The sequence below is a fragment of the Charadrius vociferus genome, unplaced genomic scaffold, assembly GCF_000708025.1.
Source record: "Charadrius vociferus isolate BGI_N301 unplaced genomic scaffold, ASM70802v2 scaffold161, whole genome shotgun sequence".
Taxonomy (NCBI): Eukaryota; Metazoa; Chordata; class Aves; order Charadriiformes; family Charadriidae; genus Charadrius; species Charadrius vociferus.
The window spans coordinates 6,550,174-6,573,313 of NW_009646928.1; the positions used below are offsets into that span (position 1 = coordinate 6,550,174).

Genomic DNA, 23,140 nt, shown 5'->3' on the forward strand with positions numbered 1-23,140 from the left:
CAACGGTTTGTCTGACAAATTACTGTTTCTGATATGCCTGTCTTTCACAGTCCACAGTTAAACCCCAAACCTAAATGCAGCATAATACCAATTTTAGAGTTGCAGAGTAGCTGATAATAAATGGGAACACTTTAAACATGTATAGCAGGTATAATGCTCAAGGAAGGAAGACTTTAATCCAGAGTGTGGCTACTCAGAACAATGACATTGCCGTTCGATCAAAGAAAGCGTCTTTAGGGCAGGAAGCCAAGACTGACAACAAATCTGTCAGGAAAATGTCCCCATGAAATATTCAATCTGCTCTTCACAAAGAATCTGTTGACAGAGGCGCTTTGCCTGAATAACCTTCACATTTCTTATGAGAAAACATATGCTGCCACCTAGACAAGATGGAAGCGATCTTTCATGTTGTGCCTGCTGCAGAATTACAAATAGGCTCCTCAGGTCTCAGTGTGGTACCAAGACCCCTAGGCTTTTATGGTTCTTGCGCAGTAGATTACACTGAAGATCCTCTTGGAGACCTTTATTTGCATTACTTTTGAAAGAATGTAATTTCCCACAGTTTTGTCTTTGAAAAAAAAAACCACAACTTGCACCATTGGGGAAGAAGAGACAAGACTGGCAACAAGCTCCTTAGTGCTGGTAATGACTGTATAGTATCTGGTAATGTCTGAGTTAGACAGAAGTGTGGTACATTGGAAGTCCATCTGACAAGAAGGTGCAATTGTAAGATTTCTTTGCCAAGAGCTAGGTATATATATGGCCACTGGCTTACTATCCCTCTCTGATCCCTGTTCAGATTCCCTATATATTGCCATAGGTGCAGCAGACACCTCATAGTCATAGACCTTCAATGTCACTTTTCTGTGGCCCAACCTACATCCTGTATGAGGTTGTAAACTACTAGAGGTTACTACTGGCTTGTAAACTTTTATTCTATTGATTTCAACACTTTATATATAGGAGGCAGTGGCATCATATTTTGATCCAGCACAGTTAGTCTATAATGATAAATATTTGGGGATGATCCTGCAGAGTGCCTCAGAAGGACTAGAGTAGAAACACAGAATCACAGAATCACAGAATCTCCTAGATTGGAAAAGACCTGTAAGATCATCTAGTCCAATCATTAACCTAACACTGACAAGCCCACCACTAAACCATGTCCCTGAGCACTCTATCTACACGACCCTTAAATACCTCCAGGGATGGGGACTCCACCACTGCCCTGGGTAACGCGTTCCAATGCCTGATGACCCTTCCAGTAAAGAAACTCTTCCTAATATCCAATGTAAACTTCCCTTGGTGCAACTTGAAGCTATTTCCTCCTGTTCTATCACCTGTTACTTGACAGAACAGGTCGACTCTCACCTCTCTGCAACCTCCTTTCAGATAGTTGTAGAGAGCGATAAGGTCTCCCCTGAGCCTCCTTTTCTCCAGGCTAAACAACCCCAGTTCCCTCAGCCGCTCCTCATAAGACATGTGCTCCAGACCCCTCACCAGTTTCGTTGCCCTTCTTTGCACGTGCTCCAGCACCTCAATGTCCTTCTTGCGGTGAGGGGCCCAAAACGGAACACACTACTCAAGATGCGGCCTCATCAGTGCCGAGTACAGGGGTAAAATCACCTCCCTGGTCCTACTGGCTACAGTATTCCTGATACAGGCCAGGATCCTGATACACTGCTGGCTGGATACACTGCTGGCTCATGTTCAGCTGGCTATCAATCAACACCTCCAGGTCCCTCTCTGCTGAGCAGCTTTCCAGCCACTCCTCCCCAAGCCTGTAGCATTGGCAGGGGTTGTTGTGGCCAAAGTGTAAGACCTGTCATTTGGCCTTATTGAAACTCATACAGTTTGCCTTCACCCATTGATCTAGTCTGTCTTAATCCCTCTGCATGGCGTCCCTACCCTCAGGCAGATCAACACTTCCACCCAGCTTGGTGTCATCTGCAGACTTACTCAGGGTGCAGAAAAGACAGAGTTCCTAAACACACACCTGGCAAATACATTTCTGGTGATGGTATTCTTACAGATAAAAAGTATGTGTTGCATGATGACTTTTAACAATCATATTTTGACCTCAGAACTACACTTTAAACAGGATAGAGACACCCAGCATGCTCACTTTTGTGGTTTGATATTTTATGTCACACTAAACTCTTATTGATTTGTAATTAGGGGGGGGAGGTGCTCATAAAATGGTCTTCTTGCTGGCATTCTTTACTTTCAGCTGTTGACCTACTAGCATATCATGCAGCTTGAAATTGTATTGTTTCCATCTTTAGTGTGATCATCAGCGATTTTCTCCCTTTTTGAGTGCTAAAAATGGGATTGTGTTATCTCAGCATTTAGTTCATGCTAGCCTGATTTGGACCTTGTTGCCATGGTAACTATTCCTGCACAAGTTTTATCAGAGGTTAAACAAAATCAACACAGCGCTCTGTTACGCATCTGCAGTTAGTACCACTACTTTTCCAACTCCACGCAAGACCTTCTTACTCCATCTATACATGTTTCCACCATTTCTTACCTGTGTCAACAAAAATTGATCTTAGTTGGTACACTGGGCTCTGCCACAATGTGATTTTAAAGAGTACAAGGCGACTTGAGGTACCAGCTTGTTCTCTGGTTTCCAGAAAGGACTGCAATACCAGAAGAGGTCCCCTGCAAAAATACACACACACACTACATAACAGCTTATTCTTGTGCTCAGCCAAAAGAAATTCATTGCAAGTCTTTCAGAATAATGAATGATATTCCTTGCACAGGTGCAGGTGCAGCCTTAGCCAGTTGCCATAGATGCTTGACAGTCAGCCAAGAAACTCTCCATGACTGCCTAAAATAAGCAGTATTCCTGCCTGGCAGTTCCAAATAAAGCTCTCAGCTGGGTTGGCAAGTTAGAATCCTGCTAAAATCTGAGGGACAATAACCTGCTCCATCTACATTCAGTTGTCTCTTTCAGCAGTGCAGAATACAATCCTCGCTTGCTCGTTTCTCATTTTCCTCTAGTAGTTCTGTGGGAGTTTGCTAATTTCAAGGGAAATACATAGGGGCAAGAAGTTTCTTTTGCTCTGCTAGTTATGAGTGCAGATCTATTATCCCATGCTGAATGGGGCATCACTAGAGTTGGTTACATCAATATGAAATCCAAACATAGAGGCGAAAAATGCAACAGTTACAGGCAGAGTGTAAGTAAGCACACTGAAAGCTTGAAAACTTGAGGCTTTGTGTCCCGGTGTGAGGTAAAATAGAAACAATTTTCTTTTCAGCAATTTTACTTTTCAGTTAAGCTTTTTCTAACCAACTGAACTCTCTGAAATTGTGTATTTGATAGAACAAGGGGGAACGGCTTCAAACTGGAAGGAGGCAGATTTAGATTAGATATTAATCTAATCAAACAGGTTGCCCAGGGAAGTTGTGGAAGCTCCATCCCTGGAGGTGTTCAAGGCCAGGCTGGATGGGGCTTTGAGCATCCTGGTCTAGCGGGAGGTGTCCCTGCCCATGGCACGGAGATTGGAACTCGATGATCTTCAAGGTCCCTTCCAACCTAAACCATTCTATCATTCTACGATTTTTCAGACAGTAGTCCGCTTCCAGAGTGATAAGACCTCATATTTATAATTCATACCAAGGCACGGTATGCAGAGAGGCTCTTGCTTATACTTATTGCTATAACACCCAAGGTCAGCTAACTGTCATTTGCCCCGTTGGAGGGTCAGAAGTGGAAAAGTGTAGAGGGGTCACACCTGTGGGGAGAAGTGGACAGGACAGGTGACCCAAAATTGACCAGCAGGGTATTCCATCCCTTCTGACTCATGCTTAGTATAACAGATGAGGGATCAAAGAGTCACCCTCTTTCTTCAGTCGCCAGCATCTGAGGAGGACTCTGTCTGTTCGTCTGCCTCTGATCCTGATCTGTGCATTCCTGAATCCGGATCCAGAATCCAATTCCAGTCTGTTGCTGAAAGTCCCAGTCTGGGACTTTCCCAGTGCCTGCTGGTGACATGATCATCATCCTGGGAGCTTGATACTGGTTTTGTATATATCGCATATATTTCATTATTTTCTTTTTTGATACTATTATCTTTTTATTATTATTTTTTATTATTAATATTTCATTAAAGTCATAGGCTCATAAGTCTGCTTCTCGCTCATCCTTCTCTCCCTGAAGGGAGAGGTTGGAGAGAGCATCTGTCATTCATTTTAGCGGCCAGTCTGGCCACTTTGAAAAGACTTTTCTGAAGTTCAAGCATTATTACTTGTGCTGGCATCTTGTTTAACTTTTTGTTAATGTTGACTCTAAACTCTTAACCTTCTTGGGACTGTTACAGTGTCCAATTATTCTCATTAAAAGATATTCTTTGCGTTTAACTTTAACTCATGTAACCCTTTGCTGAAGGCTGTCAAAATTCTGGACCTGTTCTGGGCACTCACGTGAAATTTTCCTGAAGGCCTAGAAGCAATCAGGTATGAAGTACTTTCCAAGGAGAAAACTGATTTGGGGCTAAAACTACACTTGTTACACAGCGAAATCATAGCCACTCTTTGTTCTTTTGACAGGGCATATAAAATCTTTTCATCCTATCCAGGGTAATTAAAATACTGCCTAAATAAATCAGCGTGGACATACTAACTGGGAATGTAATGATGACCTCACTGAAATAAATCCTTATTCCGGATTTTCAGTTGTGATCCAAAACCAAGAACATCATCCCACAGACTCTAGTGGAGAGGATGATAAGAACTCTAATGGAGTTATATTGTTAAATTACTAACTGGAGATTCAGGTAGCTAGCAATGCTTAATCTTTAATTCTTGTTAGCTGGCCCAGGGAACTCATAACAAGGAATTCTTATTTCCATGGATGTGATTTTAAAACTCCACAAAAGAAAGCTCTTACAAAATCTTGTTACACAATTATTGCATGTACTTGCCCATGTTGACACAGAGTGTAACAATCAAGTGGAATATAAAATGCATTTTGCAGTGTTTAATTTTTAGCATATTGTTAGCAAAGCAGACTTATATAGTACTTAATTTCAATTTGAAGCGTCATGCTTCTTGACCAGACTTTTGCAGAAGTATCTACCGATCTATTCTCAAAGTAAGCACAGAAGCCAGAGCTCTAATAAACTTCTAATTGAATCTTGATTAATACAGCTGTCTTAAGTGTGCAGTGCTTGTAGGTACTACCCAGGCTAAGCCAAACCATGTTAACATAGCTTTATTACACAAAGTATCCAGAGGCCATGGCTGGCGATGTACAAGTCAAGGAAATCTTTCAGGAATTGATTCTCCTTCCTAAAAGTATGAGGTGAAGCAGTACCAAGAGAATGGGGAAACAGCCCCCTGCCCCTGCTCTCTCCCATTCTTGTCCCCTTCCCCCAGTTTATTTATTTAAATGCTTACTTTATGAATAGACGGCTCAGCCAAGCACTGTGCTGTGTCCCCAGTAAGAAAGTAGGGCAAGAATCTGGACAAAAATTGAAACTCTTTCTTACTTAACTGTGTTAAACTGCTAGTATTATGCTGATGAAGTTTGCCTGGGCTTAATTTGAAAAAAGTTTCTAATATTCGGCCATAGTGTCAGGTGGTTAAATGACCAGGAAACAACTACTATCTTGGCAGGCAGCATATAGCTTGGAACAAGACCTCATATCCCCAGCATCTTATCTTGAGCATGAAACCCCCAACAAAAAGTATGTGGTCATCAGAGAGCCCATCACTGCAGTTTTCCATCTGCTGCTATTATTGTTATTGTTATTTTTGTTACCACAGTGCCTAGAAGCCACCTCGGGGTGCTTCCACAAAAGAGTCTTGTTTCCAGGAGTTGCTCCCAGAGAGGCTGTTTCCCAAAGCCAAATCTGATCAAAATGTTGTATGCAGTCACACATATCCATAGCCATCATCTGAAAAAAAAAAAAAAAGAGTAATAATACCACAGTGAAAGCTGAATTCCTTGTAAAAGAGAAGAGAATTCTAAACTTGATAGGAGAAATACTTTGGCCCTTGCCCTGAATCCTTTCTGAGGCCCATGTTTATAATTCTTTGTTTCTGATTTTTTAAGTATAGTATTATTTCCTGAAGTATAAATCACGAATTGTCCTTCCATTATTATCTGATTAGCATTAAAGTTGATGCAAACCCAGACAGAGCAAGGAAAATTCAGAGATAAGGCTGTAACTCTGTCCCTAACTTATTTTACTAAAAATGGCACAAAAGAATAAATGAAGGATTGCATACTCAGGTCAACTTTGAAATTCTTGGCTTTTTAAGTGTGTCTCAAATTCAGTTATTCAAAATCAGCTCCTTTCTTAGTCCATTTAAAAAAATAGAACCATAGTTCCTTATGGAAAAGTTACCCAGTCTTTAGTCCAGGATGGTGGGGAGAGGTTTTGGTATCTTCTGTTCCCTATTTCCAGAATCATCCAAATCTTCATAGCTCAGAGAGGAAACACAGCAAAGAACACATTAACTTACCAAACTCTCACAAGCAGCACTGAGGCAGAAGAATAGTTCAAACAGATCTGTCCGGTACAGTTCATTTCCTCCAACATCACTATCCAACCTACTGGAACCTTTCAGCAAAACTGCCGGGACTTCCTATAGCAATGGAATTTCACTAGTTTGTGTCTTTAGGTCCCCCGGTGAAGTCTTAGAAGGTACCAGATTATGAATGAAATTAGAATTAAAGGAATCTTCTATCATTAAAAACAGTCACAGAAAATAAGAACTTTACTCCTTTTTAATACTGAGATGAGAAGATGTTTTAACTGTCCTAAAATACCCCCAGTAACCTACTTTTCCTAGGAATAGGAATCTTCCTGCATCAGTTTCTAGACAGGTATCATTTTTCCTTCGTGTTAGTCAAATACCACACACATATCTGACAGCACATTTTGTAAGCAGGGGGTCCTAAAGATAGGTGGGAAATCTGGAGGGAAACATAATGAGTAGGAGTGAGGGAGAAGGACGAAAACAAACATGTGCTGAAGAATATAAGAATTCCTACACCCCAAGTTTCAGGAGCCATTGTAAGTCTTCGGCATTGTTTCAAACGGTGAGGCCCAAAAGGTCTACAGACATCTATTGTGCCAAGGTGCTGAACAAGGACTTACAGATAACATAAATCCATGTGCCTGGTGGAACTTTAGAAAAATTCTTTCTACCAGCTTAAGAAATGTCTCAAGAAATGTGTTTGCACCTTTAAGAACTCTTGTCTCTGCCATGTTCTGAAAATGGCCAAGCTTTGATATAACTGCATCTGTTTCAAAAGATTATTTTTAAGACAAAAAAACTCTGATGGAAAGAATCTATTTTCACTTGTTCTTTGTTTCACCTAAGTTCTGCTGGATATTATGCTGTAGAAGGGCATAACTGTATATGATGTTCACAGAAGGAAAATTTGTAGTAATGCAGCTAGTTCTCATCTTACCATAAAAATCTGGCACTGTTGCTAAATTAAATTATTAATGAATACGTGATGACTTCAGTGTTCATTACATTGCTCTTTTTTATTTCTAAAATTTATAATCCTGTGATCCTCAAATGTGAAGAAATATCTTTATCACTGAGTAGGCACTGTGTGCTTTACTGCTTCTTTTAATTATAACTAAAAAGCTGCAAGTGTAACCTTCCACTTTTAAAATTGAATTCTAGTGCAACTGACCGTCAGAATACCATGAGATTATTTAGATTAACAAAAGCAAATAAAGTGTATGTGAAAGGCAGCCTTTATGTTAATTCTCTCACTGTACTAAGCATTATAACTATAATATATGTGATATACAAAGAGTTTTCCTGTTCAGAGACCCTTATTATACAAAGAGCACCGCAGATTTTAAGAGTACAGTTTGTTTTCAGATCTTTAGGATCAACTACTTTTCCTGAAAATACTAATTTCTATTTTTTCAGCTGAGACCATTTGGAAAATATTTAGATCTGAACTTCTTAGGGTACCCAATAGATGTTTGGCACAGCTTTCTTTTTTCACACACATCAAATTTATGTTTTGTCCATACAGTTTTCATGCATTAAAACCCATCCAAAAAGTAGGTATTTTATCTAGTACTAATAACTTGACATTCCTTTAACTTGAGCAGTGCTATAATCATCAATGATGTTTCACTAAGGAGCAAGAAAAACCTCTAGAGATACTAATATATGCTTTCTTATCACTTCAAGTTATCAATTATAAGGACTTTATGATTAGACTTTCCTTAAAAGTTTTTGCTTTTTTTCTGTACTATTTTGTCCTCGGGGATGTATTGGTAATGTGCAGATGTTGGAGCAAGCTATGCTTTCAGCAGGCACTCAAAAATGTTTATGAAGGCCCCACTTCTCAGTTTCCCTGATTGCCAGTCACGACCTGAGGTGATCATGATGGCAATAGAAGACTGTCCTGACAATGGACAAATTTCTCTTCAGCTGAAAAATGGTAGAGTGCTTTGTTCAAGTCATTCATCTTCTGGAATGGACTTTCAGATGATCTTTGCTGGGAGACGTTCCTTGTCAGGACATGAGTTGAGGCTGGGTTTGACAGACATCCGGATGTTATGATGTGCATCAGGACTTTGAGTGTAGGCCAAGTTGATTCTGAGAGACAAAAGCTCAAGCACTAAAATTCAAGATTTATAAATGCCCTAGGTTTGTTTAAGTGAATTCAGGGTAAATTATAGTACTTTCTGATGCTTAAGGAGGATTAAATGTCTCTATAGACAAGGCCAAAATCAGTTTTCAGACAAATTTTCTGGTAGCAAAGGTGGAGTAGCTCTCATTTCAAATGTTGCATACAAAATGAAGTCCAGAATTTTATCTATTTCTTCTCATGCATTTGTAAAGATTACGGGGATCACATCCTTCTCCCACTGGAAAATAAATCCACTAAAATTCTTCATACTGTTTCCCATAAGAATGTTTGCAAAACAGTACAGTTTTCTCTCTGAAGGTTTTAAATCCACTAAAATTAAGCAATAAACTGTTAACAGAACTTGTGAATTAAAACTTCATTCTGAAGTCTGTCATTGGAACATCCAGTATGAATGTAATTTTCAAATAAAAATATTAATTGCAGACTGGGGTAAAAGACTCAGTCTGAAAGACCCGAGTCAGAGAAAGGATAGCAACAGAAACAAGTGTCAGGCATCTTGCCTATGGGTTTCATTGTTATAATAATATATCTTAAAGGAATACAAATTATTTTAACTTTTCTCTTTTATTCTTAGATATATATGAAAAATATAGCAAAAAGGTATATCTTCACCATAGCAACAATTATCTACTGAATGACCAGATGCTGAGTTGCTTTTCATTTTCATGTTTACAAGCAGTCAGCTTCCTTGGTTTTGATATTTTTCCTTTACATAGTTGTTATGGTTTGAGAAACCCATAACAATTTATTGTTTAAACAATCATTCTACCACCCGATGACCCCACCCCACCCAGGAAGGGGAATTGGGAAAAAAACAAGGAAACCCAGGGGTTGAAATATAACCAGATTTAATAGAATAAGATTAGGTAATTAACATTAAAAAGCACTAAAGAACCAATATTGATCCCGATACCAATACAGAATATGCAAAGATTATACTCAGCCAATTATATTGGTAGGAAGCTGTGCACTCCCAGCAGTGGACAATAAATGTCAGACACTGCGAGCGTTACAGCTTCGGGAGGAAGGGAAGGGCTCAAGGGTCCGGCACTGGGGCAAGAAGTTCTCAGGATGGCAGCCATCAAGGGAGAGAGAGCACTTCACAGCAAACCTTTTAATTTATTTTGAATGTGACGTTCACGGTATGAAATAACCCTGTTGGCCAGCTTGGGTCAAGTGCCCAGGTCTCACTCCTCCTCATCCCTGCACCTGGCGAGCTCAAAAACACTGAGACCTTGAAACCCACACACCATAGCTGGCTATGAAGTAAATATTTTCAGAAATTCAGACACTAGAGTCTTCTAAAAGTGCAGTCTTCCAAAGTATTAGAAATTAGTCCTGTGCCACTCAAACCAGGACACTAGACCATTAGAAGGCATTCAGTTATATTTAGTCATATATTCCACAGCAGTCACATTCAACTTAGTATGAAGTAAATGGCAAGGAAAAAGAATTAGGAGCATTTTAATTAGCAATTTAATAATCCTAAAGTCCCTGAATGGCATTCTATAGAGTAGTTTAGCCTGCATACAACTAGAGTGGACTTCTCTGGAATCACTTCTCGTTATATATTGCTTCTGCTCCACAGTACCAGTAATTTTTGATATTACATAAATATTATGTATTTATTATATTTTTCTTATACCACTGAAAAGCAGTGATTTCAGAAATTAGGATTAGCATTTTCCCTGACTGATTTTATGCTGCTCCCCATCTATATGGTGGAAAACATAGGCATGGTTTAAACATCAGTGTTCAAATTATGCATCAACAGCTTTTGTCTTTTTCATGTTTGAGCTTTTGCAGTTTTTCAGCCCTGTTCATGGTATGGTATTTAACATACTATCTGAAATGCTGGGTCACTGACGTTTCGTTCCAAATATTTGCTGCCCATGGTGCATAGGTGGGCACATAAGGCATTTTTCTGCTCTCTGACAAGGTAACTGACATTTTTAAATTAAAGAACAGATAACAAATAGTCATGATGCCTAGCAAATATTTTGTTCATATGTAGGAAAGACAGATTGACCACCACAGTAATATTTGTGAATATCACATAAGAGAGAGCTAATAACAGTTGAATCAAAATACTTGGTGGGAACCTGAAGATCTGCAGACCTTTTGAGCAATCAACCATTCCTCCTTCCAAGTCAGAGTGTGCATTTCTCTTTAGACGCACTTTGTGTAGCATAAAATAATATGGTAGGTTTTTTCAAAGGAAAGGGAAGATGTCATGTCTGCTGAACAGATTTATAGTTATGCAGATCATATTAATGATAAGGCTTATCAGTTTTATGGATTGGGATATAAATTGCTTTCTGCAGGGATGAGGAAGTCATTCACTTTATTTCCTGCACAAAATTGAATTTGGCTAGGCATATTATGGGACTTTTTATTGGATGGCTGAAAAAGGGAGTAAAAGTTTGCCACCTTCTGAAACACTAGGCTACATAGTTAGCCTGATTAAGTACGACAAATTCCAGTTAATGAAATTACAGTAATGTTAAACAATGCTGCTCCACGTGTAATATATTACTGACACTTTCACCAATATTGTTTGCTGCAGACTAATATGTTAAGAGAAAATGTGTCTAGATCATGCAGACTGCCTCTGTCTGAATAATGCAAAACTTCAATGCTACAGGCTGACCATGGCACACAAAAGAAACTTGTTTGATCTCTGGTAACCATCCCACCAAGCTGGATTTTACGCCAGTGTTTCTGTGAGTCTATATTGTAACTGTATTTCATTGCCCTCACAACAACTCCATTTCTTTCCTTCGTTTGCCAGTGCAAGTGCAAAAAGCAGGACAGAAACCTTCTGATAATTATTATGAAGATTTTGGAATTTCCAGACAGAAAACATGAGAGGATGTTGCCTGTAAACTTGGCAGGCACCCGAAACACAGAACAGGCTAAAACAAGTACTGTAAAGAGTGTAAATGTTGTTTGTACGTGTTTGGTAAAGCAGGAAGTTACAAAATAATCATCTTCAGCAAAACAAAGTTTCTAGCAATCCAAATCAGAGTGAAACGTCTTACCAGAAAAGGAAGGAGGAAGCACTAGGATGGGGGTGGGGGTGGGGGTGTTAATGATTACATATATTTTGGAAACAGAAGAGAAAGGAGAAAATAAACCTTTTGAAACTTGGAGTCCGTGTGATAGAAAGTGAACTTATCCATAGGTACACATTAACAGATAGAAGACTTCTCTTCTGGAAAATTAATTCCAAACCAATGACTGAATTTCAGCACAAAAGGAAGGAGAAGTTGGAGCAATTCACATTCTGAATAAAGCACTCCCCTTTCCTTCTAATGCCAGTGAGTTCATTATACCTGGACAGCATTTGGAAAAGAATATGTTCTGTTGTTCTGATATAGATGGAGACTAAATGCAGGTATATTGATCGAATTACCCTGGTTTTACAGCAGTGTAATTGTTAGCAGAATCTGGCTTCTTGTTTCTAGATATTTTAGTATTCTATGAATATGACAGATAAGACAGTCTACTATACTTCAGCTGCTCTACATTTTTTTTCATTAGTCTCAATGACCTCCCCTTAAAATTAGTCCACTGATTGATTTGTATTCCACAGGGTGCTCATTATAGTTACCGTTAGTGCACAAAATCCCATGAACATAAAAAATTACCCTTAAAAATGGTAATTTCAAGCTTTCACTGGAACGCATTTTTCACAAGTTGAAGTCAGTCAAGCAGTAAGTAATTAAGACAATTTACTGTAGTGTGACTGTGTGCATTTCACCATATATTCCCACAGGAAAAGCCAGAGGAGACATCTACATTAGAACTTTCTTATGAAGCTTTCTTTTGGTTTTGTACTGTTTTGGAGATGGGATTGCAGAGAACATGGTACTTGATTCTCCAGTCTGAGCGTCCCCCAAGAGCTTCACACTGTCAGTCCATTTGCATTTGTGTCGATGCCTTCGCAGTATCCGAGTGCCACCAGTATCGCTTATAGCTAGTAATCCTGCTTAACAGAAGCCAAATAAAGCCACTTCAGTCCAGGGCTGTGTTAATTGCCCTTGGAGACCCTAGAGGGCACAGTTACAGGAGGCCTGCTTTAGTATTGGTTTTATTTTGTTCACCATTGCCTTCCCTCACTGCTCACAGATGTCTGGACTCCTGCAGAGTGCTCTGGAAAAATCTTGCACTCTCTTTATGTGCAGATAAAGAGGATTAGATGAGGCCACAGTTTCATTACCTTATAGTGACCAGAAAACAGAGAAGAGACCTAGGGAACACGCTAAATGTTGTATTAACCGCTGCTGTAGGCTGTAAAGACTACAGACATTCCAGAGCTATGTTGATTAGTAATTAGCACAAAGCAGATGGGAAATCATGCTGTCTCCCCAGGAAGTTAATGCAAACTAGTTACAGTATTTATATGTTGTTGAGACTACCCTGCTAAATGTGTTTTAAATAAATAGCAGAACTGGAATTATCTTGACATTTCAGTTAAAAATAGGCAAAACCAAATATTGAATTGGAAATTAGCTTCAAGTTTATGCTGCAAAGAGATCGGGAGTTCTCTATATTCATAAACAATCATTCTTGGGTTTAAATCCTATTTAATTTTTACAATGTGTTTTTAAAGGCATCTGCTTTAAATCTAGTTTTATTTGCCACTTCTTAAGAGGACTGAATCTGCTGTTTCTCACTACAAATCCTGAATGTGATTAATGAAAGATTCATTCTTAACTTGATTGGTACTCTGCTACCACATATATCATGGCACGTTGCGTACTTTTCTTATGCAAAATATTGGTTGTTCAGATAATTGCAATTAATTCTAAAGGCTCAGGAATTTGGGCTACTTTGAAAAGTTTTTTGAGATGATCCCAGAAAGACCGATAAGGAACTCACTTCCTTTTGTACCCACAGGGTTTCCCTCTAACGTATCAATCCTAAATATAGGTTTGACAGTAATGAACGAGGAGAAATATGTTCTCTCTTTAGGTGGGCCCAGACATTTTGAGGTTGAGTGGTTGATTAATACATTTGCCTTTTCTGGGTAAAGAATAATCGGCAAAGACACTTTTGTGCAGGCATAACTTAAATGAGTAGTTCTGATACTGAGTCTGACGTCCATGACTGTTAGTCTGTCAAGACTGTGAGAAATGCCCAAGAATGTGAGAAATCAGAAGAGGGAATGAAATAATAAATTATTTTTTAAAACTTTGGAATATAAAGCTTTCTCAAATCTCATCCTCACCTGGAAAAACAGTAAGTAAACAGGAGGACTGTGTTGGATAAAACCTTTCCTGTTTTGATATAAGCAAAGTTTGCATAATGAGTTATGGTTTAGAGACTATGAATCCTTACTACGTACATGCAAATGTCTTCTAGGACTTCAAAAGAAATATAAATCTCTTCTGATACAGGAATCAAAAAAGGCTTTAAAGTAATTTGTTCTAATAGACAGTGAACTTCCTAACTGATATAATAATCATCTCCATCCTCAGACCAGAATAAACTAGAACACAATTTCATGAACTGCATATTATTGTACACAATTATTTCTATTTAACAGATTATTTCAAAGAGAATGATCAGAGTGATCCTGAACCCTCAGGGGACACCACCAGATACTATCAATCTATTAAGAAACACTTTGAGGAGAAAAAAAGTGGGTCATCATCTTTTGTGTCCTCCATTGAAGATGAGCAAAAGCCCCTGTTCTCAGGAATAGCTGATTACCCATCTGTAACAGAGAAAACCACAGAGGTGGACTTTGAAGAAATGGTTCATGCCACAGAAGAACTTATTGACAAAAGAAGCAATTCTTGCAAAGGTAATCTACCTGTTGCTGTTTTGTAAAGTTTGAGTAGACGTCTTTTTTAGTCTGATTACCAAAAATCATTTTCTGAATGGTTCTATTGATTCTTTACATATATTTACTTTTATGTTTTCTGAAAGTTAAACAAGAAAAAATATTTTAGATCAAAAAATTATTATTTCTCAAGAGGATTTATTTAGTTTAATACACTGGCTGTGGGACTGGATAACAGAACCTCCTAAAGGCTATTCCAGGCTTTGTTAAATCATCTTCTAACTGAACTGCCTTAGGAATTTGAACAAACTCCTTAAAATTCTCAACTGCTACTGGACTTCATTGAGTTCCCATGGATGAAAACTGCACTCAAAGCAGTAAAGAATCTCTCAAAAGTTGTTTGATATGCCAGGGTTGGATGATAGTGAAAAAGTCTAGATAAACCTGGTGATAGTTGCACACGCACACAAAAAAAAATTTTCAGGTAACTAATTTTGTTCTGTGTATTGATAAGGCACAACAAAAATTAAATAAAAGGAAAAATCATAATAGCTTGAAAGAATGCTATCCCATTTTGCTGCACATGTTGGTTAAAAGGAGTGCCTTTGCATCACACAGAACAAATTCTGACTTCCATAAGTTCCACAAGAATGAAAATTTGAGCTTTTGTGTATGACAAATGATCAGAAACTACTAAGCAATCTCAGTTACTTTTACAGAGTTAAATCATATGATTAAAATTACATCTAATACACTAAAATATTAATTTTCTCAGTGATGTGAAGGGAAATTAATGAAAAGCCCTGGATTAATATACAGTTTAAATATTGCTGAAACTTTGTTTTTAATTGTTTCAGTTTAAAGTAAACATTTAATTCTTCAATTAAATATTTACTGTTTAAAGCTGTTTTCCTCAGCAGTTTGTTTCCATTGAGGGAATTTAACCATCATTCAATAAACTTGAGGCTTTTAGGCTATAATTTTAAATGAACTTAATGATTAATCAGGCCAAACAATGTATTTTTTAGATCTCAAAGGTACGAATATGTGAAGTGTGGTCTCCTCGGGTTAAGGCTATATAAATCTGCACCACATAAACTTGTTGCATACATGCTGCAATTAGAAAGCTTACCTTTCCCCTACCAATAGCCAGAAATGTGTCCTTGCAGCTATAGCAACATTTTCCAAGGCAACCTATTACAGATTTTATTTAAGCTAAAATTAGCATGTCTAAAGGTTACATATTTTGATTAAGATCACATTCCTTTTTCCACTTTGTAATCTAGCACTTCTGGTAACGTGTGTGAAAGCTCATTACCTTTCTTGCAACTTTCATAAAAACTTCAAGGTCAATAAAATAAGATCAGCTTTGATTGGTATATGTTTTAAACTAAATTCTTACTCCTGCTATTAATTAGAGATTGATTATAAATCACCATAAAAGTAGTTATAAACACGATGAAATTTTGAAATAAACTGCACGTATGTATGTGTGTTTATAATCCTCATATAGTATGGTAACTTATAAATCTTGAATACAAATGCACTTGTATAAAGCTACTGCAATTCATTACCACTGTGACTGATATGTATTTAATCACCTTTAGCTTTGTTTTAAGCTTTGGTAGTTACTGCTGATGAATGGAAAGGACATTAATAATGTATTATATAATGTGGGCAGAAACTGCATAAACTTCTCTCTCATAATCCTAAAATGCAACTTTTAACATTAAAACGTATGGGTCTTTTGAGGAGACCTCATAATTTTTCTGTAATCTATATATTAACCTAGTTATGCATTGATTTATTCTTCAGTCTAGGATTCTTCAAGCTCTGGAAGACCATAATTGGCTATAAAGTTGTAGCTGCTGTTGGGCTTTTCTGGGGTTACTCATGTATATGGAAGTATCTGAAAAGATGCTTAGAACAGTACAATACCATATCTTATAGTGTATTAACTTGCTATTTTATAATTTTATTTTATAATTTGAGTGCCCATTAATTTGCTTTGTCACAAACTAAATATTTATTGTCACCAACTGTGATTTCCCTGGGATAATCCACGGCATTGAAGAAGATGTGATTTTATTGAATGATTAACCAACAGCTTGGTTTTTACATGACATTAACTGGCAGTGAAATGTATGTCCTATACATTTAGCTTCTACTGCTGAAATTCACTGCTTAAAAGAAAGTCCATTGGATTTACAACATCCATTGCACCCACACCCATAGCTTAAAGTTTTACCCCTGAATTTGCCATAGTCTGCTCCCTTCACATTGCTCAGAGCTTTCCAACTTCCTTGGACGTTGCAAATTGTGCCATGTGTCCCTGCTAAAACCAAATTATATGCTTCTGTGACACCATTTGCCTCTTTCCTTCTGTTGGCTTAAGTGGCTGAAAAACTGTACAGGTTTTTGTGTAGCCAAGATGAAATCTCTTTCCTCTTCCTTCTGCCCAGTACACAAAATCAGTTATAGTCATGTCACATGAAATTCAAACACTTTCTACAGCTCCAGGAAACCTACTACCACCTGCTAACCAAAGATCAGATAATGCAGCAAGCAGCTTTCTCCGATAAAAAAAGATAAGAGAGTCTCCTCCTTCACTTGGAGTCATGTAGTGAGAGCCCCCTTTCCTGGCTAGAGCTACTTGAAATACTAAATCTAAGCAGGAGATATATATATATATATATATATATTTAATTTCTTTACTTAGAGCAACACTGCTAAAAGATGTGTTTGAAAAGGAATAGCTAATAGTGTTTGGACAAACCTTTCACATATTACCCACACTGTGTTTTTTTCTCTTTGAAACATGGCTCTGGCTGCTATGGTTGCTTAGAAAAATTTCACAAGTGTGAAATGAATGTAACCTATGGTGAGTTATCAGCATTCAGTGCCAAAAGAAGTGTGAGGAGCAGCTCTGAGCAAACCATTCAGGGACTACTGGGGGATGTGGGATTCAAATCCAACTGCTCGTACAACAGAGGCTGATGCCTTATAAGCAGTCGAGGATTTTGTCCAGCTGTATGTTGAAGCAGCAGCCTCAGCGCAGTAAGAACTTTTAATACATTCTGTAACTTCATGTAGTTAAATAATTACAAACACAACCCTAATGGGAGTTGTTCTGAGCAGGTGTTAAAGTTTTAACAGCCTTTTTTTATCACAGCAGAGGAGAATCTGAGTGGTACTGAGCAATTTTTGACTGTTTGCATAACAACAGATTCACTCAAAGTTACAAAGCCTTGGGGGGAGGGGGGGTGCAGATGTAGAAAAAGCACTGTTCAACCTAAAAGTATGTCACCTGTAGGCTCTGCAAAGCTCACAGCAAGATCTGCATTCTACATCTGCTAAGTATATGTGCAACTAGTATATCCCATAATAAATGATTTGTAACCTTTCACCAGCTTAGTGAACAGGAGAAACAGCCAAGGATATAAACTAATTAATAAATCCACAGAGGTGTGAATTAAGCAAATTGAAAGAGGAAGGAGAAATAGCTCAAACCAGAAATCCAAGCTAAAGAAAGGAGTGTCCCTGAGTTCTGTTTGGGTGGTACAGTGCAGTGTTTGACCACAGACATCCAAGAACTGGGAGGGACAAGAAGGGTGAATTTGGGCACAGCATATACATGGGAAGACCTGGAGCAGTCACCATCATTTTTTTACAAAGAGCTGGAGATCAAGAAATAAATATAAATTACTCATATAAAGAGCATTACTAAATACTTTATATATTGTATATACAAGATGTAAGGATTAGAAGGGTAACTAAATTCAGTAAGATAGCTGAAATTCTGCAGTAAGATCCTAATAATGTAACTAGGCTTTTTTTAGCTTGAAATAACTTTATTTTCTCTATCTTAATCCAAAATTTTATGCACCATTCAAAGAGAAAAAGAAAGAAAAAGAAAAAAAATAATTCTTTACCATGAAGTTTCATTTAATATAAAGTTATCTCTGACTGACCCAACAATACCGAATTTTTCATTCTTTTAGGAGTCACAAATTATTAAACCAAATGAACTGGCATCTTTCACCCCACAGTACTGTAAGAGTCTCTGAGACATACTTTACGCAACGATGGGCTGGGTTGGAGACTAGTGATGCTGAAAGCTACATCAGTGAAAAACAATTTCCTTTTTGAAAATAATAACCAGTATCCTTTTGCAAGCAGTATGAGCTGCATTAAATGGCCTCTGTCTCAGAGAAAACATATTACACTTCACCAACCTTGTTAAGACAAGCAGTATTACAATTATTGGCAAGAAAGGCAGCTAGCTGAGGTCTGGCAGCTTTCTCTAGAGGGGGCATTCCAACGCACTGTAATGCATGCCTAGTGCAAGTCCTCCTTTTACACCAAAAAGCTACACAGTAAATACACTTCAATAGCACATTCAAGGGCAAGAGAAGAGGTCTTAACCAGGTCTCTGAAACACACAAAGACATTCAAGTATATCATTTAATGCATTTAGGCTAGAGCAAATATTTATATTTTCAATGAATAATGAATTGCTAAAAAAACACCTTCAGAAAATTGGGGATTGATTGGCAAAATAATAAACAGAAAATAAAAGAAAAAGGAACCATTCAGGGGCAGATCTCTGATGAAGCTGACTAGACAAAGCTGCTTGTTTATCTACAGCTTCATAATGTTAGCATGGATGTGACCACTTTTATCTTTCCTTAAATAGTAGTAAGGAACAACGGGAGTTGTTCAGGCAGCGTGCCAACATATCCATTTGACTTTCAAGGTTTTGAGAAACATGAGTAAGTGAGATGCTTGAGGGGTGCCAACCTCTATCTAACAGCATGTATATAAACCTACACTTCTATATGTTTTGTTTTTCAGCAGATATCACTGATAAAAGAAACTGGGAGCAGGAGAACATGCAGGAGTACCAGGACTCCCCGATTCAGTCAGCATTACCCCATGTTACATGGGGGATCTGTGAAACTGAAAGTGACTTTATATATGGGGAAGTGGAGAATCGGTTAGATTTACTTCAAGAGCAACTCAACAGGTAAACACAGAGATATGACCAGAAATAAACATATGTGTGAAGGAGTACATAATACAACTGATATTAATGCTGCTACAGGAGGAATGAATTTGTGCAGGAAGTTTACAAAAGCATTCAGATTTTCAGAAGCTCAAAAGTACAAAAATATGCCTGATGGGAATATCACTTCGTTGTCTATATGTATTCTGAGTAGCCTGAATATCACCTAAGTTCAGCCTTCAAATTCTTGGAAAAAACTATTCTGGGAATGCTGGGTACAAAATTTTTAATTCATTGCCAGGCTATTCATGTCACTTACCTCTAGGTACCCACATTAGCTCTGCTGAATTGCCTTGCAGAAGTGCCTTCCTCCTCAATTTACCGTTTAGGAGACCAGCTTTTTAACCAAGAAACTGTACTGAGGCACCTAAACTTGTTAAATTTAAATTTCAGAATGCTTTTCCTAGATATTTACATGTCCACAAAATAGCAATTTTCAGTATCTTCAAGATCTGAAGTACTTTTTCTTTCCTGGAAACCCAAAGTAAGCCAGCTGCCTTCCTTTCAAAAAGTATTGCAGACAAATTCCCTTTTTGATGCATTAACTTACATTTTGCCACCATCTCTGTAAGTAGGACATGGGAATATGCTAAGGCAAAATACTTATAGCTGTTACAACAGAAAGCAGATGCTTTCTTTGTCAGAATCCATTACTACTTTTGCTTAATAAAATGTCTCTTCCTTCTCTCTTTTGCTCTCTGATATACTACTCTCTGCTGGCAGCTAAGCAACATAGCTTATAGCATCTTAAAAATATGGTTACAGAATTTTGATCCATCCTACACTATAATTTACCATGTAATTTCACTTAATTTTAAATTGCCCTATGCTCAGGACTGTGGCTTTTCCATTACTTTCAATATTTTTCCATGACAAATACTATGACACGCACTCAGCCTTAATTATACTTTAGTAGCTCTTCGCTGGCATTCTGTGCTGTATATTTTAGCAATCAGTTTAAAGCCAGGTTAACTGCATATTGCTTCCTTCATCTACCGTAAGCCAATCAAACCGTAGTATTTTTCATTTCTGAATACTATATAGGACATTAACAAGACATTTTTAACATGTAAGCCTAAATTGTAATTTCTAATTGCAGTAAAGTCAAGTAATCTAAGTAACTGTAAATGTCACATAACTAAACTGCATGTTCCATATCAACAGCGTGTGGTCTTTGGGTTACTTTTTTTCCCCTGAAATCTTAAGCTCTTGAAACTGAAGTTATATCTCAATTTTACCCACAGTTTTATCAAATTGTCATGCAAGTTCTCAGTATTTTCTTGAGTGAAAAAATATCATGGTTGCTGATAAATTAAGATATAAATTCTTATGGATTTTATTAAATCATTTTATTCTTTAGCTCTTCTCATGTTTTTAAAGCTTTTCCTGCTTCCAGGATTTTGGGCCTTGCTGGGACTTCTATGAATGTAACAGACAATATTTTTTCCTACTTATATCAGATCTGACCTGCTGGACTAAAAAGCATGTTCGCTTCTTCCTGAACTTTTCCATGCCAAGTTACAGGCTTGGCATTACACTCAAGTTACTAAATGGATATAGAAGGCTGGAAAGTCACTGTACGAGGAATATGTCCCTAGAGCTATCTCTGTTTCTCCTTCTTAAGCAATTGGAATTTCATGGAGACTGGGCCAAGCATCTAAGGTTCTCCTGTTTGTTCATCCTTGGGTGGCATAATATGGAGTTTTAGATTTTGGAAAAGGAGAGAGAAGTTATATTTGCAATAATGATGAGTAAAGATTACCAGAGGTACTCTTTGATTTAAAGTACCAGGAAAGTCTCATTAAGTGCTAACAAAGTAAGAAGGGAGCAATTTGAGAGTTAATTCCAGGCCAATTGTTGATATAAATCCTCCAATACTAAATCTCTTATTCACAGAGATGTTAAAGCCCAGGTTAGCACATGGAAGCTCTCGGGATGGTGGCATCAGCACCATGCTGGTGAGATCAGCACATTTGCAAGTAGCAAAGAACCCAAGGGAGCTGAACAAGAGGGCAAGTAGGGCATGATTGGCTGTAACGTCCGGGTTTGGGGCTTTCTTTATAAGAGCTGACACCACAAAACCAGCTTCTCCCAATAAAGGAAGAAACAGCATCCTAAAAGTACTTTGGGCATACCTGTCAGATTAATTTCATGGATACTTTTATAAGTAAATTACACAGGCAATAGACCACACCAATACGATAAAAAATTATATCAGTGAAGCACCTGGTGAAAGCAAAAATCTGACAGCGTAGGATCAATTCTGCTGTTGTAGGGAGCCCAAGTAGTAACACTCACAACATTAAAGGCTGCTGACAAAGATTTATTTACTCTGTCAGAAAAGTTGCAATAGAGAAGGCTGTATATCTGTATTACAGTCTGTGATAGCACGTTCCGTAGCCTTCCAGCAGCTGGGGAGGCACCACAGGCATTACTTATTGCTGAGTTTGTCACGGATCTTGGCAAGACCATTTGAAAATCATTTCAATGCTATGGAATTGTGAGTTTGAACAACATAAGCAGCTCAAGTGTTTCAGAAGTCATATACAAATATATGAAAAGGGAAAAAAGGAAAAGGGTTACTAAATTTGAACAGCAGAAATGTTGACTTTAATTCTGAGGCCTGAATAAGTCTGAATAAATTCTCAGAGTAAGGAGACTTGGGCGGTTGTGTTTTTTAATGATCTTGAAATCATCTTTCATTTTCTAACTGTGGAAAAACACAAATGTGGTTTTCTGCCTATTTCGGTGCATTGTATTAGCATTGGGAATGTCAAAATTAATTGTCAGATGTATCAGAAATAGTGTCCCATCCTCAAACAGTACATATCAATTTAGTTACAATGAAGAGAGTACATTTATTCCAGTTAATTTCAAACAAAGACCTGGTTCCCTGTGTTACTTTTTGTTGCAAACATAAGGGACAGTAATGAACTCATTCTTAATGTAGCAAAAAGATCAAACAAGCATACAGATCTGTTCTGTGAAGGAAAGGGAGAGCCAGCAAGCTTTGGAAGGGCTCAGTACTCCCTCTTCTGTTCTTTCCTATTTAAGACATGGTCATGTCATAACAAGCAATAGTTTGCTTTATTAATAAGATGCAGATCCCTCTTCAATGTATCTGTAGCCAGCATGTTAAAATATACCTATTCCTAACCAGTTAACTCTCTTTGTGTTACTTTTCCAGGCTTGAATCCCAAATGACTGCTGATATCCAAACCATCCTGCAGCTTCTGCAAAGGCAGTCAACGCTCATTCCACCTGCCTATAGCATGGTGACTGCAGGTGCAGAGTACCAACAGCCAGCAATCCGGGTGATACAAAAGCTTCAGCCTGCAGCATCAATTAAAACAGACAGAAGTTTCAGTCCTTCATCTCAGGTATGTATGTGTCCAATAAGATCGAAATAGGTTTGCTAATCTTTTTAGCTTGTGATGGAAGGAACACGCACCAATCTAGGTGCTTGTTCACTTATTAGAGGAACATGAAATTACTATTTTGACCTAGCAACTCTACAGTGGGCCTAGATACCATGGTTTCAGAGGCCATGTTATCTATGAGGGTTGTAGAGATTCATACAATGATCGTCTAATCAGACTGATTTACTTTATTATCATGCTCTTCACAAAAGTTA

General features: G+C 37.9%; 1 protein-coding gene across 1 annotated transcript in view; it reads left to right on the forward strand.

The window, feature by feature from the left end:
* KCNH7 (potassium voltage-gated channel, subfamily H (eag-related), member 7) overlaps positions 1-23,140 on the forward strand; it is a 255,356-nt gene that overhangs the window by 230,027 nt on the left and 2,189 nt on the right. The window contains exons 13-15 of the mRNA XM_009894613.1: positions 14,214-14,462; positions 19,299-19,467; positions 22,694-22,886. Of these exons, the coding sequence (XP_009892915.1) occupies positions 14,214-14,462; positions 19,299-19,467; positions 22,694-22,886 (611 nt within the window). The remainder of the gene's footprint in view (positions 1-14,213; positions 14,463-19,298; positions 19,468-22,693; positions 22,887-23,140) is intronic.